Below are 16,919 nucleotides of genomic sequence, written 5' to 3'. Positions count from 1 at the left end.
CACATCTTCTTCCTCAGACATGCTCTGTTGGTCAGTGCCTGTCCTGCGTTCACACCTAGTTCAAGAAAACATAGGACAAGCACTTAACAGATATACTGTAAGTAACAGTGCATGTCTGAGGAAGACGACATGGCCTACATAACACGATGCAGGATGTGATCCACTCTCTCTACTATGATGGCCGCGGAGATGGTGATTCATATAGAAAACCATAGAAAGGTTTGTGTGAGCAGCGGGTCTCTAGAAGCGACAACACACACCTCAGTTTGAAGAGACTTTGTACTCTATAAGACATATCAAGTGAAATTCTACATAAAAAATTGCATCTAAAGTGGTGTGTAGCATGTTCTGTGAATTATGGACTGTTTACGTGAGCAAAGGAGCCCACAGCGTACACCCATTGGTGGTGGCTCTTTGGACTTTTTTTTTTCTTTTACTTATTTGGCCTTGCGCTATTTTTTACTATTGTTATATTTGGATGAATTGGCTTGACTTTTTCCAGCCACCTTTGACCTGTTTGCAGCGGCCGTGGATGGTTGGAAAAGCTGAAAGCAGCTGAAGTGGAGAAGTTACACAATTTGCATAACTCCCATTGACTTTATTAGGCGTTACGCAAACAGCATAGCCCGCTAGATACCATGTTTAGGTAGCTCCCAGAGTTAAATTAGAAAAGAAAATTAAGTGGCATTCTTAGGGTGCATTCGCACCACGTTTTTGCAATACAGTTTCCGTATCAGGTTTTTGATGAAAAATGGATTCCTCAAAACCTGACTAAACTGTATCAAAACGTGTGTACAAATTTCAACCTGTATACAGTTAAAAACCGTATACGGTTTGAAAAAATTATGTCCGGTTGCATCCGTTTTTTAAGAAAAAAATGTATACGTTTTTCACTTTTCACTCCATTTTGAATAAAGTATCACTTGTTTGATTGAAATTCCACAAAAAAAAACTGTGCAAAGTCAAAAAACGTATGGTGAAAACCAGATGGAACCGTACGCACATACGGTTCTGCACGGTTCCCATTGACTCCCATGTTAAAAAAAAGTATATGGTTTAATACGGTTTTTCACACGGACCAAAAACCGTGGTAGACTACAGTTTTGGGTACGGGAAAAAAACTGACAAAACCGTACAGGATGCAAAACGGACACAACCTGATGCATCATTTGGCATACGGTTTTCAATGTGGAGTCAATGCATACAGTTTTCAATACGGTTCCGTATGGTTTTCACATTGAAAACGTATACGGGAACTGTATTGCAAAAACGTGGTGTGAATGCAGCCTTACTGAAGTCCTCAAGGCTCGATTTATCATCGCTGTATTTTTTTTTTTTATAGGCATGAGGAAGACGTGCAACATTTCAAAGTCATAAGAGACAAGTCAGGAAACTACAGCCTATGGTCGGAAAAATTCAAGTCACTCAACAAACTTGTTGAATATTACAAAAATGTGTCGGTCTCTCGCCAGAATCATATCTTACTTAAGGACGAAAGCTCTGCCCAGCCACCGGTACCTCAGGTAAAAGCAGAGGATGATTTTTATAGAAACATAGTTAAAATGTCCTGGCCATCAGAAAACACTTATGACCTGTCACAGAGACATGTTAAAAATGTTGATTTGTCCGGATCTGAGTGATCCGTCAGGGTCTCAGTGATCTCTAGAACATGCCGGGAGAAGTGTGCAGTTAAGCAGTTCACACTGCAGTCTCATGTAAAATAAAACACATGAATGACACTAAAGTTTATGACTGAATTATTAATCTGCATAAGACTAAAAGAATATGTCCTGCATTGTCTATAGCAGGAGCCTCAAACTCCTGGCCCGCAGCAGGTCATTTCTTCAGGCATTTAGCCCAACTTTGGGCCAAGAGCGCTAAATGCCGGAAGACTTCACACACGTCGGCACACACTGCTACTGTACCTATATCTCCCTGCTGCAGCCTATAACGAGCCTTTACTGGAGGGATGCGCGCGATTGGTGACGTCATCGCATCCGCAGCGCAGGACACCGGGATGCTGACGTTCTGCGCTGCGCAAGTGATGACTTCACCTAACGCGCGCATCCCCACAAGGAGGGCTCGTTTTAGGCTGCAGCAGGGAGATGTAAGTACTGTAGCTGTGAAACTTACCTTTTTTTCCAAATCTCTTTTTATTAAGATATAAAATGAGATAACAAAATAACAAGATGGCATCTCACAATATAAATAGCTGTTGCAATCTCATACATGTGCTACTTCTTCAAGTGTTCTCATAACTGGAGAGAGCATGTCAAGTCAGGTACAGAAATGAAAAGCCATTTAAAGAGCATTCATAAAGTGAGTGCAAGAAATAAACAAGAACTGTCTAATAAGTCAGGATCCATCTTGCAGCACACATGATAAAAAGGCTTTAATACGGGGTCATGGAGAGTAAAACTCTTATGAGTAGAACAATTTTCTCGTGCTGTGAAACTTAACTTGCCTAATTACTTGTCTAATAAGGGAGACCTGCTTCTCACCAGGGTCTAACCTATCTTCTTAGGGGGCATAATTGTTTAAAGAGGAGCCCGACCTGCCGGGGTAATATCTATCTGGGGCCTGTACACCTATTGGGAACCGCTATCTGATCATCAGGTAGGGCTCCCCAGTAGGTAGACAGGCCCCCAGATAGAAATTACCCTCATCAGTGATGGGGATCATATCTATCTGGGGCCTCTATACCTATTTGGGAACCCTACCTGATGGGTATCATATCAGGGGGTCTGTGTACCTACTGGGGAGCCCTACCTGATGGGTGTCATATCTATCTAGGGGCATGATGGGGGCATTATATGTGAGGGGCACATGATGGGGGCATTATATCTGAGGGGCACATGATGGGGACATTGTATGTGAGGGGCACATGATGGGGGCATTATATATGAGGGGCGCATGATGGGGCATTATATATATGCGAGGGGCACATGATGGGGGCATTATATGTATGGGGTGCATGATGGGGGCATTATATGTATGGGGTGCATGATGGGGGCATTATATGTAAGGGGCGCCTGATGGGGGCATTATATATAAGGGGCACATGATGGGGGCATTATATATGAGGGGCACATGATGGGGGCATTATATCTGAGGGGCGTATGATGGGGCATTATGTGTGAGGGGCGCATGATGGGGGCATTATATATGTGATGGCGCATGATGAAAGCATTATATGTATGGGGTGCATTATGGGGGCATTATATGTGAGGGGCGCATGATAGGGGCATTATATATGTAAGGGCGCATGATAAGGGCATTATATGTATGGGGTGCATTATGGGGGCATTATATGTGAGGGGTACAGGGGGCATTATATGTGAGGGGCGCATGATGGGGGCATTATGTGTGAGGGGTGCATGATGGGGGCAATATATATGTGAGAGGCGCATGATGGGGGCATTATATGTGAGGGGCGCCTGATGGCGGCATTATATGTGAGGGGCGCATTATGGGGGCATTATATGTGAGGGGTGCATGATAGGGGCATTATATGTGAGGGGCGCATGATGGTGGCATTATATGTGAGGGGTGCATGATAGGGGCATTATATGTGAGGGGCACATGATGGGGGCATTATATATGAGGGGCACATGATGGGGGCATTATATATGAGGGGCACATGATGGGGGCATTATATGTGAGGGGCGTATGATGGGGGCATTATGTGTGAGGGACGCATGATAAGGGCATTATATGTATGGGGTGCATTATGGGGGCATTATATGTGAGGGGTACAGGGGGCATTATATGTGAGGGGCGCCTGATGGGGGCATTATATGTGAGGGGTACAGGGGGCATTATATGTGAGGGGCGCATGATGGGGGCATTATGTGTGAGGGGTGCATGATGGGGGCAATATATATGTGAGGGGCGCATGATGGGGGCATTATATGTGAGGGGGGCATTATATGTAAGGGCGCATGATGGGGGCATTATATGTGAGGGGCGCCTGATGGCGGCATTATATGTGAGGGGCGCATTATGGGGGCATTATATGTGAGGGGTGCATGATAGGGGCATTATATGTGAGGGGCGCATGATGGTGGCATTATATGTGAGGGGTGCATGATAGGGGCATTATATGTGAGGGGCACATGATGGGGGCATTATATATGAGGGGCACATGATGGGGGCATTATATATGAGGGGCACATGATGGGGGCATTATATGTGAGGGGCGTATGATGGGGGCATTATGTGTGAGGGACGCATGATAAGGGCATTATATGTATGGGGTGCATTATGGGGGCATTATATATGAGGGCGCATGATGAAAGCATTATATGTATGGGGTGCATTATGGGGGCATTATATGTGTGGGGCGCATGATGGGGGCATTATATATGTGAGGGCGCATGATAAGGGCATTATATGTATGGGGTGCATTATGGGGCATTATATGTGAGGGGCGCATGATGGGGGCATTATATCTGAGGGGCGCCTGATGGGGGCATTATATATGAGGGGCACATAATGGGGGCATTATATATGTGAGGGGCGCATGATGGGGGCATTATATATGTGAGGGGCGCATGATGGGGGCATTATATATGTGAGGGGCACATGATGGGGGCATTATATGTGAGGGGCACATGATGGGGGCATTATATGTGAGGGCACATGATGGGGGCATTATATGTGAGGGGGGCGTTATATGTAAGGGACGTATGATGGGGGCATTATATGTGAGGGGTGCATGATGGGGGCATTATATGTGAGGGCGCATGATGGGGGTATTATATGTGAGGGGCGCATGATGGGGGCATTATATGTGAGGGCACATGATGGGGGCATTATATGTGAGGGGGGCGTTATATGTAAGGGGCGTATGATGGGGGCATTATATGTGAGGGGTGCATGATGGGGGCATTATATGTGAGGGCGCATGATGGGGGCATTATATGTCAGGGGCGCATGATGGGGCATTATATGTGAGGGGCGCATGATGGGGGCATTATATGTGAGGGGCGACTGATGGGGGCATTATATGTGAGGGGCGCATTATGGGGCATTATATGTGAGGGGTGCATGATAGGGGCAATATATGTGAGGGGCGCATGATGGTGGCATTATATGTGACAGGGGCATGATAGGGGCATTATATGTGAGGGGTGCATGATGGGGGCATTATGTGTGAGGGGCGCATGATGGGGCATTATATGTGAGGGTGCATGATGGGGACATTATATATGTGAGGGCGCATGATGGGGGCATTATATGTATGGGGTGCATGATGGGGGCATTGTATGTAAGGGGCACATGATGGGGGCATCATATGTAAGGGGTGCATGATTGGGGCATTATATGTGAGGGGCACATGCGGCCCAGCCTCACCCAGCCTCTACCTCCAGTGGTCCTAGATAATTTGAGTTTGAGACCCCCGGTTTATAGTAACCGATCACAGCTCAGGTCTGAGAAATAAAGGCTGAGCTGTGATCAGTTGCTATGGGTGATGCAGACACATTTATGTCTTTTTCAGACAATGGGCCTAAGGCTGGAACTCCAATGAGTTTTTTTTTGTTGCAAAAACGCCGTCAAAAAACGCTGCGGTGAAAAAACGCTGCGTCCAGATGTTAGCTGCAAGTCAATGGTAAACTGTAAAATGCCAGATTCACTTGGCGTTTTTCAGTTTGGAGTTTTTTAATCCTTTTGGCGTTTTTCAGCAATTTCTGGCTCAGAGGCTGGATTTTCAAAACGCCCTGCAAAAACCTAGTTTGGCGTTTTTTGCCCTGAAATTGTGGCGTTTTCCTCCCATAGAAGTCTATAGGAGAGCAAAAACGCCAAGAAAAACGCCATGTTGGTTTTAAATTTAGCGTTTTTTGCAGGCGTTTTTTATTCTTTTTTGGACTTTAGCAATCCAAAAAAATTGGGTGTCAGAAGTTACACTCGCTGCGATCTGTCTTTTAATGCAGGTACTACAGCTCCCAGCATGGGGCAGAGTGTGCTCCATGTTGGGAGTAGTCGTGCCTGCTAAAGGACACATCACAGCGGGTGTCACTACTGACACCCTCTGTGACCGTCCTGTCTATAGCAGAGATGGAGCGGCTGTATACATCGCTCACATCCCTGCTCTGCACTATACTCCGGGCCGGCCACTCATTCATTCATCTTTTCCTCAGAGCTGTGATTGGCTGCAACCATCCAACCAATCACAGCTCTGGGTGGGAAATATGAATGAGTGGTGTGAATAGAGCAGAGATGTGACCGCTGTATACAGCCACATCACTGCTATATTATGGACGATCGCATCGGGTGTCAGACTGACAAACAGGGCGATATGTCTATAGTACAGGTACTATCACTCCCATCATGGAACAGTCTTGTTCCATGCTGGGAGTAGTAGTACTACATAAAAAATTGTGAAAAAAAAAGAGAGAAAAAAAGTTAAACACACACACTTTATAAAAAAAAAATATTTAAATTTTGTTATAAAAAAAAAACATTTAGTTAAATACATTTTTACATTCCTACTGCATCCTTTTTTTTTTTTTTTTTTTGGTACCCAACTATTTTGTAAAAAAAAAAAGCAAAAGGGGCCAAAAACGGCAAATTCCACGCAAAGGTAAAAACGCCAGAAAAAACGCCAGAAAAAACGCCAAAACGCAGGGAAAAGACTGTGGCAGTTTTTCTGGCGTTTTTTCTGGCGTTTTTAGGCCACAAAAATCGCAGGGCAAAAATCTCAGTGGAGTTCCAGCCTAATAGCTTGATACATCTCTCCCTAATAAAAGGAAGAGATGTATCAAACTGTCTTGTAGTAAGATTCTCTTTGATGTCCACCCGCAAATTAATGTGCAGCCGAATCCCATTGGTGTCAATAGGATTCCGCTGCACAGTGAACACTATGGAAGTTCTGCTGGAATTTTGCCATCGAAAGCATGATCTTGTTCATTCTTTTCGTGGTATCCACCTGGAATACATTGCTATCTATGGGACGGCAATGTACACTTCCAGATGGAATTTTTCTGGCCAGAAATTTCATAGTGTGAACCTACACTAAGGCTGGGTCTCCACTGAGTTTTTTGCAGTGGTTTTTTTTTTTGTCCAAAAAAATGCCAGAAAAAACTCCAGAAAAACTGCCCTGCGTTCTTGGCTTTTTTTCTGGCGTTTTTTTCTTGCATTTGAGGCTTTATGTGAAAATAGCTTTTTTTTGTACTTTGGCGTTTTTTTGTTACCCGTTTTTTTGTTACCCGTTGTTGGGTACCAATAAAATAAAAAAAAGGATGCTGTAGGGACGTAATAATGTGTTTAATAAAGTGTATTTGTGTTTTTTTTACTTATTAACCTTTATTTTTTTTACATTTTTTAGGTAGTACTACTCCCATCATGGAACACAATGTTCCATGATAGGAGTAGTAGTACTTTGACTCACTGTCAGATCGCCCGGCTGTCACATTTGTCAGCCACGGCGATCCTCCAGTATACTGTATAGGCTGGCCGCTCTTCTCTGGTCCCCTGTACTGCCGTATATATTTACTAATATTCATATTTCCCGCTGAGATGTGATTGGCCAGAGGGTTCTAGCCAATCACAAATGTCTGGGAAATATGAATATTAAGACATATACGGCAGGGACCTTAGAAGAGCGGCCGGCCGGCTGCATCTATACTTTATACAGGATGATCACAGCTGCCGTATATGTCCTAATATTCATATTTCCCAGTCATTTGTGATTGGCTCGAACCCTCTGGCCAATCACATCTCAGCGGGAAATATGAATATTTGTAAATATACGGCATTACAGGGGACCAGAGGAGAGCGGCCAGCCTATACAGTATACTGGAGGATCGCCATGGCTGACAAATGTGACAGCCGGGCGATCTGACAGTGAGTCAAAGTACTACTACTTCTATCATGGAACAGTGTGGTCCATGCTGGGAGTAGTAGTACTACCTAAAAATGAATAAAAAAGTTAAAGACACTCACATACACTATATTTTTATAATTGTCGGATACATTTTAGTGCCCTGCCCCCCCCCCCCCCCCCCCCACATAAATTGCTTACTGTTTCAAAATTAAATTAAATTTCTTTATAAAAAAAATATACATTTCGTTAGATAAAAATTTTTCTAACAATAATGTAGATTTTTTTATGTTACCCTATGAAATTTAAATAAAAAAGGTATCTCCCTCACTTTTTTGGATCGCTAAAGTCCAAAAAAGATCAAAAACAGCCTGCAAAAACACCAAAGTTAAAACCCACATAGCGTTTTTCTTTGCGTTTTTTCACTCCCATAGACTTCTATGGGGGAAAAATGCAACGTTTTTGCGAAAAAAATGCCAGACCCTCAGCAAGCAGACGTTTTTGAAATCCAGCGTTTTTGACCAAAATCACTAAAAAACGCCAAAAGGATAAAAAAAAACGCCAAACTCAAACTCAAGTGGATAAGGGTTTCTGCAGTTTCCTATAGACTTACAGCTAACATCTGGCCGCAGCATTTTTTTGCAAAAAAAAAAACGCCATGTGGCAAAATGGGCGTTTTTAAAAACGTTTTTGCGAAAAATTACTCAGTGGAGACCCGGCCTAAGGGGGACATTTATCAAAGGATTTACACTGGTTTTTCCTGTCTAAAATTTGTCGCACAGAAAGTCGCAGTCTAAATATGTGCGACTTTTTTGAGACTTTTGCTTTTTAGAACATGATGCATTCTGGTCTATTTTAGACAGAAAAATGCATTGGTGCTGAATTTATCAAAAGCGACTTTTCAGCGACACGTTGCATCGGCTGAAAGTACGCTGCAATGTTAGTCCATACTGAAGCAGGTTTAATTATAGTCTAAACCATAGATCCTGAAGTCTGTGCACAGAATTTATCAAGAGCCGTGCGCCTTTTGATAAATTAGGTGCACAATAGACCGGCCTAACCCTCTGTAGTTTGGTCTATATTGACTCGGGACATAGACAGCTTTGATAAATCTCCCCCTAAGAGTTTGTGCACACTACAGGATCTCTGTGGTGAGAAATTCTATAAGGTAGGGGATTAATGTCTGATCACGGATGTCTGACCGTTAGGACCCCCGTCATCTCCTGCACAGCACTGATCTCTCCTGCAAGGAGCTGAGTCAACCCAAGCATGAAGCGGAGGTGTATACACCCCATCCATGTATCTCTATGGGAGAGCCGGAGATACACACATGCTTTATCTACAGCTCTCTCACATAGAGATGCATAGAGGGGGCATATTGGACAATGAATCATGCTGTAGTTGCTCCATGTATGGGAGAGCCGGGGCGCTATACAGGAGATAGCAGATACTTATCTCCTATCCTTTGTTTTACATTGCATTACCTCTTTAATCGGTTGGGGTCTAAGGATGAGTCGGTTCGTTCTAAGACAGCAAGCGGTGTATGGCACAGGCTCTGACTCGATTCTGCATCATATCGGCTGGCCCCCAGCTCATTCCTGTAGCTGGGGACTGCTGTTGATAGCCGACATGCAGCGATCGCCGCAGGCAGCTATTAACCCTTTAGATTGCCGCTGCGGCGATCTAAAGGGACCCTTAACCAGTCCCTGGTGGTCCATTGGGGTGCATTGCCCCCACACACACACACACACACACACAGCGCAATCATGGGGGGAGTGATCCACTGTAGAGGTAGACAGAGGACTTACCTCTCCTCCAGCGCTGGTTGCGGCTCTGAAATTGATAAAGCCTGGCTGGACCAGTCTATCAGTCGAGCGCAGATCACACAGATCAATGTACTTCTATGGAACCACATTGATATGTATAAGGAATCTTTTCCATATTAAAAGTTTTAATCACCCCCCTTTTCCCAGGGGAAATGTATAAAAAGTAATCAAAACAGAAATGGTACCGATAAAAACTTCAGATCATGGCGCAAAAATGAGCTGACATACAACCCTGTACATGGAAAAATAAAAAAGTAATAGGTATCAGAAGATGACAAGTTTAAACATACTAATTTTGGTGCATGTAGTTATCATTTTTTTTGGTAGTAAAATAAAATAAAAATTATATAAATTAAGTATCCTTGTAACCGTATGGACCTATGAAAAGTACACTGTGTAGAATCAGAAGCCCTCAAAAGTGACAAAATGGCATTTTTTTATTTTTATTTTGCCCCACAAATATTTTTTGTCTGGTTTGACCGTAAATTGGAAGAAGATTTAAAGTGTTATGATTTTTAGAGGGTGAGGAGGAAAATACAAAAGTGCGATAATGAAAAATGGCCCAGTCCTTAAGGGGTTAATAAAGGCTGGTAAAATAAAAGCAGAGCTGTTTCTTGTTATAGGCAACAAAGTCAGTTTTACAATCTGGGCAGAGCCAAGATAACCGGTGCTATACGACTCCTTACAGCTTGCTGCATTGGCTCCATATATGAGACATTCTTCTCCAGAAGAATAAAAAAAAATGTTTTAATCACAGGTATAGATAGGGAGTAGAGATGAGCGAACTTACAGTAAATTTGATTCGTTACAAACTTCTCGGCTCGGCAGTTGATGACTTATCCTGCATAAATTAGTTCAGCCTTCAGGTGCTCCGGTGGACTGGAAAAGGTGGATATATTCCTAGGAAAGAGTCTCCTAGGACTGTATCCACCTTTTCCAGCCCACGGGAGCACCTGCAAGCTGAACTAATTTATGCAGGAAAAGTCATCAACTGCCGAGCCGAGAAGTTTGTGACGAATCGAATTTATTGTAAATTCGCTCTTCTCTAATAGGGAGGTACGGTAGACATCTCTTGTACCTCGGTAGTAAACCTATTGCCACTTTGCACAAAACAGGCTGTATTACATGAGCCTTTACCTGTATGGTTCTGCTGCACAATTTCTTATGCCACCAAAAGAGGGCAGTAAAGACCATCCAATTCCCAAATATAAACGCACACACTTCATTTTAAAGGGCCAGTGCTGGAAAATTACTTATTATCATAAAGCTCCTACCATAGCTAAAGCCTGGGACAGTTTCCCAACCGGGGTGCAACTAGCTGTTAATAAAAACTACAACCCCCAGCGTGCCCAGACATACAGTATAAACCATGTACTTATTATATATCCACACACTTGTCTAGACTCATAAAATTAAAGATGCCCTCTATATTTAAATGGTAATATACTTAAAATTAAAATTATATTTTAACAAACAAGGGCAACTCTTTCCGCAGCAGCCAATACCACGGAATCCCATTACACAGGGTCTCACACCAGAATGAGAAGCTCTGTCACATAATGCAGAGCAATGTACGATGGGAAAAGAGAGAACAGTCCCCCATTTTGGGAGGCTGTTTTGGGGGGTTGTATATAATGCATACCATTTAGACAAATAACTATTGTGCACAGTGCTGTGTGATAGTTATTTGTCTAAGGGTGCATGCACACCACGTTTTCACTATACGGGGGCCGGATTCGTCTGGGGGAGGGGAAAACCGTGCGCTCCCGTACCCCAGCCGGACCAGCACTGAAATCCATTGACTTTAATGAGCCGACCGGAGTCATCGTTTTACTCTACTATACTACGTTTTGAGGTCCGGTCAGAAAACCGGATACGGGTCAAAAATGAGCTGACCGGAGTAAAACGATGACTCCAGTTGGCTCATTAAAGTCAATGCATTTCAGTGCCGGTCCAGCTGGGGTACGGGAGCGCATGGTTTTCCCCTCCCCCAGCCAGATCCGGCACCCGTATAGTGAAAACGTGGTGTGCATGCACCCTAAGGTACTCTTTAAAAATAAAAAAGTTATGGCTAACAAAATGTCAGGAGGCAAAAACTAAAATATTCTCTCGGTCCTTAACCCCTTAAGGACTCAGGGTTTTTCAGTTTTTGCACTTTCGTTTTTTCCTCCTTACCTTTTAAAAATCATAACCCTTTCAATTTTCCACCTAAAAATCCATATTATGGCTTATTTTTTGCGCCACCAATTCTACTTTGCAATGACATTAGTCATTATACCCAAAAAGTCACGGCGAAACTGGAAAAAAAATCATTGTGCGACAAAATCAAAGAAAAAACGCCATTTTGTAACTTTTGGGGGCTTCCGTTTCTACACAGTGCATATTTTGGTCAAAATGACCCCTTATCATTATTCTGTAGGTCCATACAGTTAAAATGATACAAAATCAAACCGATATAAATAGGGTATCACTTCAGAAAAAAATCATAACTATATGAAGGAAAATGTATACGTTTAAAAATGTCATCTTCTGACCCCTATAACTTTTTTATTTTTCCACATACAGGGCGGTATGAGGACTCATACGCCGTGATCTGAAGTTTTTATCGGTACCATTTTTGTTTTGATCGGACTTTTTGATCACTTTTTATTCATTTTTTAATGGTATAAAAAGTGACCAAAAATACGCTTTTTTGGACTTTTACTTTTACGTGTACGCCGTTGACCGTGCGGTTTAATTAACGATATATTTTTATAGTTCGGACATTTACGCACGCGGCAATATCACATATGTTTATTTTTATTTACACTGTTTTATTTTTTTATGGGAAAAGGGGGGCGATTCTAATTTTTATTAGGGAAGGGGTTAAATGACCTTTATTAACACTTTTTTTAACTTTTTTTTTTGCAATGTTATAGGTCCTATAGGGCAGTCACACGCCTGTGATCAGTGTTATCGGCGCTTGACTGCTCCTGCCTGGATCTCAGGCACGGAGCAGTCATTCATCGATCGGACACCAAGGAGGCAGGTAAGGTCCCTCCCGGTGTCCCCACGATTTCACCGCGGCGGTCCCGAACAGCCCGAATGAGAAGCCGGGTTACTTTCACTTTCACTTCAGACGCGGCGGTCAGCTTTGATCGCCGCGTCTGAAGGGTTAATACAGGGCATCACCGCGATCGGTGATGTCCTGTATAAGCCGCGGGTCCCAGACGTTGACAGCCGCTGGGACTGACCCGATATGACGCGGGGACACCGCGTGACCTTGCGGCATATCGCGGGAGACGGCGGAGGATGTAAATATACGTCCTTTGTTGTTAAGGGGAGAATTTTTACCATGAAAATCGGCACTTCACGAGTTTGTGAATATTTAGAATATAGTAATATATTCATAATGACCAATATTTGCTTTTTTTTTCCGAATACATGCAAATATTTGTGAATATCGGCACTTCCAGCAAGAGGACACTGATCCCTCCCTTCTTTTAGGTGAAAGATATAATCGCGCATGCGCACTATGCAAATTTCATTAAAAATTTTTGGCATGGAAAAAAAAGAGAACAAACATAGCGAATATGCGAATTTCGCGAACATATTCGTCCTAATATTCACGACATATCGCAAATTCGAATATGGCCCCTGCCGCTCATCACTAGTTGTAAGCCGGGGAAGCGAGCCACAGTGTGCTCGACTCCCCAGCCGGCCAGCAGATCCGACCTTTTTTCTGCCCTCTTGACAGCAGGGAAGTGAACGGCACAACATGTATGAGCAACAGGTCGAAAGTTTTTTCTAATGACAATAACCCTTAAAAGAGGTTTTGCCTATCTACAGCATAAGAAATAAGTGTAGTATTGGGAAGTGGGAGGGGGGATGGGATATAGGAATGGGGCTCCTAAAGCTTCTATCTGCATTGTGTGACGTTCTAGTATGTGCATAGCTACTCTATTTATATCAATGGGACTGCCCAAACTTAGCTGTCTGTAGCAGTCACATAGACAATGGTGTAATGGAAGTGCAGGTGAATATGTACACAAACACAGGATCAGATTTGCCTACTAGAAAACAGAAGGATCCATTAATGCAATGTTTCTCAAGCACTGTCCTCTAGACCCCCAAACAGGTCATGTTTTCTGGATTTCCTTAGTCTTTCCCAGGTGATACAATTATGGTCAGTGAATCAGGCATCACCACAGTTATATCACCGAGATCCCGAAAACATGACCTGTTGGGGGGTCTTGAGGTCCGCACTTGAGAAACACTGCTCTAATGGCTCCATGTTCTGACATAATAGGGCCTATGAGGATTAAGACATACAACTCATACCAGATTATTTGCTACTGTTTTTGAGGTTATTTTACGAATTGCTAATTATTATTGTCTACTGGTAAAATCAAAATGGTAAAATTAACAATTTAATGGATGGGGTCTTGTCCAACAACACTGTATACAGATGTGATCAGTTACTGACTTTATTCCATCTATCTTTGTAAGGCATCATCCCATTCCCTACCAAGAAGACCTCGGCTGGTGAAGGCTCTCTACGACTTTAAAGCCCTGGAGTCTGATGAACTTAGTTTTCAAACCAATGACATCATAGAAGTGTTGGAAGCTACTAATGATTCCTGGTGGCTTGGAAAGCTGGGACACAAGTCGGGGCTCTTCCCATCTAACTATGTGGCGAACATCGACCGATGACCAAGGAGTCATATAGGGACTTAAACATTCCTCCAGAAACTTCCGCAATCTGTTCCACACTGGTTCACCAACTCTTCAGATAACAAACACGGTTATTCCTGCTAACAGTCTACTAGGGATGTGGAGTATTTATTGGGAGGTGGGGGCCTGACTTTACTAAATCTTCTTTTTTTATTTTAACCATTTTTCTGCTGTACTCTATGGAATAAAAGGGTTGGATTTTCAAGATTATTTCCTTGTGGTTGCTGTGTGATGTGTTTTCTGTACAAGTGCATTTTTGGCAGATTTTGCACTACAGTGTTTTATAGGGATGTCCTATGACCGGTATCAGTATCTGGACCAATACTGGACATGTACACAAGTACTTGTACTCGTGCAAATGTCCCTGATACCTAATCCGATACCTGGCGGCGGAACTCCGGCCGGTAGGTGTCACGGAGGTGCCCTGTGCACACTACCCGAACTGTGCAGTAGATGAGCGCACGTCATAGCCGGGACCCATGGCTAATGCTGAACATCACCGATCGCGGTAATGACTGGCATTAACCCTTAAGACACAGAGATCAAAGTTGATTGCGGCGTCTAACCAGAGATTAACTGCTGGTAGCTCAGGGATGCTGATCGGATCACCAGGGAGAAATTGCGGTGTCCCAATCAGCTGAGAGAACAACCGGAGGTCCCTTACCGTGCTCTAAGCCATGGCAGGCAGTAGTAAAGGAGCACTGTATAGCATTGATCAATGTATGCAATCTACAGATTGCATGTAATATAAAATAAAATAAAAATTTGTGGAATTTTTTTTGTAAAAGAACAATAATAAAAAATGTGACTTAACACCTTTCCTAATAACAATTAGAATCCCCCTTTTTCAAAAAGTTTAAATAAAATGTAAAAAAAAAATTATATTATTTTTTTTTTTTTAAACTCTGTCACATGACATGTATTGGCTAGTACTTAAGAAAAAGTATTGGAACTTGGTCTTAAAAAATGGTATCGGGACATCCCTAGTGTTTTACTACATAGGTTACTTATTACGCAAATTATTACTTACCAAGTCTTTTCCAAAGCTTAAATTACAGATAATGAAAACTTTTACCACTTTTTATTATACTTCATTTTTCTGCTTAAGGGGGATAAGATCATTTTCACCATACAACCCCTTTAAACCCCATATTAGTTGGTATAATTTACACCAAAATGTTGGTGCAATTTTTGGCATATGATGACGTATTTAGACCTCGCCCTTTCCTGATAAGCCACACCCCTTTCTGCTATTTTCCACCCCTTGTTAGGCAAGGTTCAAAAGTGTCTAAAATACATAAAAAGTCTGGTGTAAGTCGTGTGAGACAGTTTTTTGTACAGAATTCTAGCACATTTATAATAGTAAATCTGCCCCAATGACCTTGAGAATAGCAAGAGACTGAAGAACAATTTATACTAGCAAAGCAAGTTGCGGAACGTTTCATTATACGGTGATTTAACTTTGTTCCCATAATGCTGGAAAACCTCATGAAAGTCAAACTGTATGTCACTTAGTTATAATTTATAGACGCTCGTATAGGGCCTATAATTGGTGTCATAAAAGTTGCCCTATTATTAACAACATAAACATATTAAAGGGAATGTTTCAGCAGTTTAGGCCATCCTAACTTCCTGATAGAGGTTAATTGGAGCCACTACCATAAGCATTATGGTACCTATAATATGGCTCTCTGGTGCACTGTTTGTCAGTGTTATTGATATTTGTATACCGAGAGATGAGTCAACTACCACAATAGTATTAAAACAAATATCTTTATTTTAACCTTTAAAAATACATAACACTTAAAATACTGTGAGATTGGCAGAAATCTGGGTGGCCAGCAGAAATTGCATGTAGTAATAATAATATTAAATTAATGTAAGAGGGTATACAGTACATGGGCTATGCAAGAGAAATAACAATGACAATATATGCATACAATTGTATTATCACACACTATAGTCAACCTTCACAGTAGAGATAGTGTGTATATAAAGGTAATCCTATATTGCATATATAGTGGAATCAGGGGTGAACTCTCACCCTACTCGCACACTCACCCATGCTGTATAAAATGCAATGCCTGCCGTAGTGCCCCGAGCGACCGCTTTCGTCTCTTCCTCAGGGGGTAACTTATTCTGTAACTACTCTGTATTTATATCCGCCGAGAGTCGCTCATTTCCGGAACGCCAATGGAGTTTACGGTACGGTCCCAGCTCTTGGCGCACAAATTCAGTGTGGCCCGGGAATCAAGCCCCTCCGTCTCGAGTCATCACATCTGCCACCACCCCGACGCCGCTAGTGACGTCAGGTGAGAGCGGAAGTACTCAGTTGCGGTCAGGGGAAGCGCCCGGAACTATCACCGAAGGCATGCGCACTCGGGACCACCTAGCGCAAGTCGTTGCTATAGCAACCTCTATATACACACTGTCCCTACAAAGCCTAATGGGGTAAGATCACATCGTAACACCACAATATAGAGGGCATTTATATGGCAAAAACATGATTCTGCACTAGGACTACAAAGCTATTCTTCTACGACATCATATATATTTAC

At 42.7% G+C, this 16,919-nt stretch overlaps 1 protein-coding gene across 9 annotated transcripts in view; it reads left to right on the top strand.

Moving 5' to 3' along the window:
• Positions 1–14,552, top strand: part of GRAP2 (GRB2 related adaptor protein 2) — a 253,216-nt gene extending 238,664 nt beyond the window's left edge. For all 9 annotated transcript variants that reach the window (XM_056524019.1, XM_056524016.1, XM_056524023.1 and 6 more), the window contains 2 exons: positions 1,343–1,523; positions 14,137–14,552. In XM_056524019.1, coding sequence (XP_056379994.1) covers positions 1,343–1,523; positions 14,137–14,340 — 385 coding nt within the window. In that variant the 3' untranslated portion in view covers positions 14,341–14,552. The remainder of the gene's footprint in view (positions 1–1,342; positions 1,524–14,136) is intronic.
• The last annotated feature ends 2,367 nt before the right edge of the window (positions 14,553–16,919 follow it).

Source organism: Hyla sarda, chromosome 6 (assembly GCF_029499605.1).
Source record: "Hyla sarda isolate aHylSar1 chromosome 6, aHylSar1.hap1, whole genome shotgun sequence".
Lineage (NCBI taxonomy): Eukaryota > Metazoa > Chordata > Amphibia > Anura > Hylidae > Hyla > Hyla sarda.
This window is presented reverse-complemented; position numbering and strand designations above follow the sequence as displayed.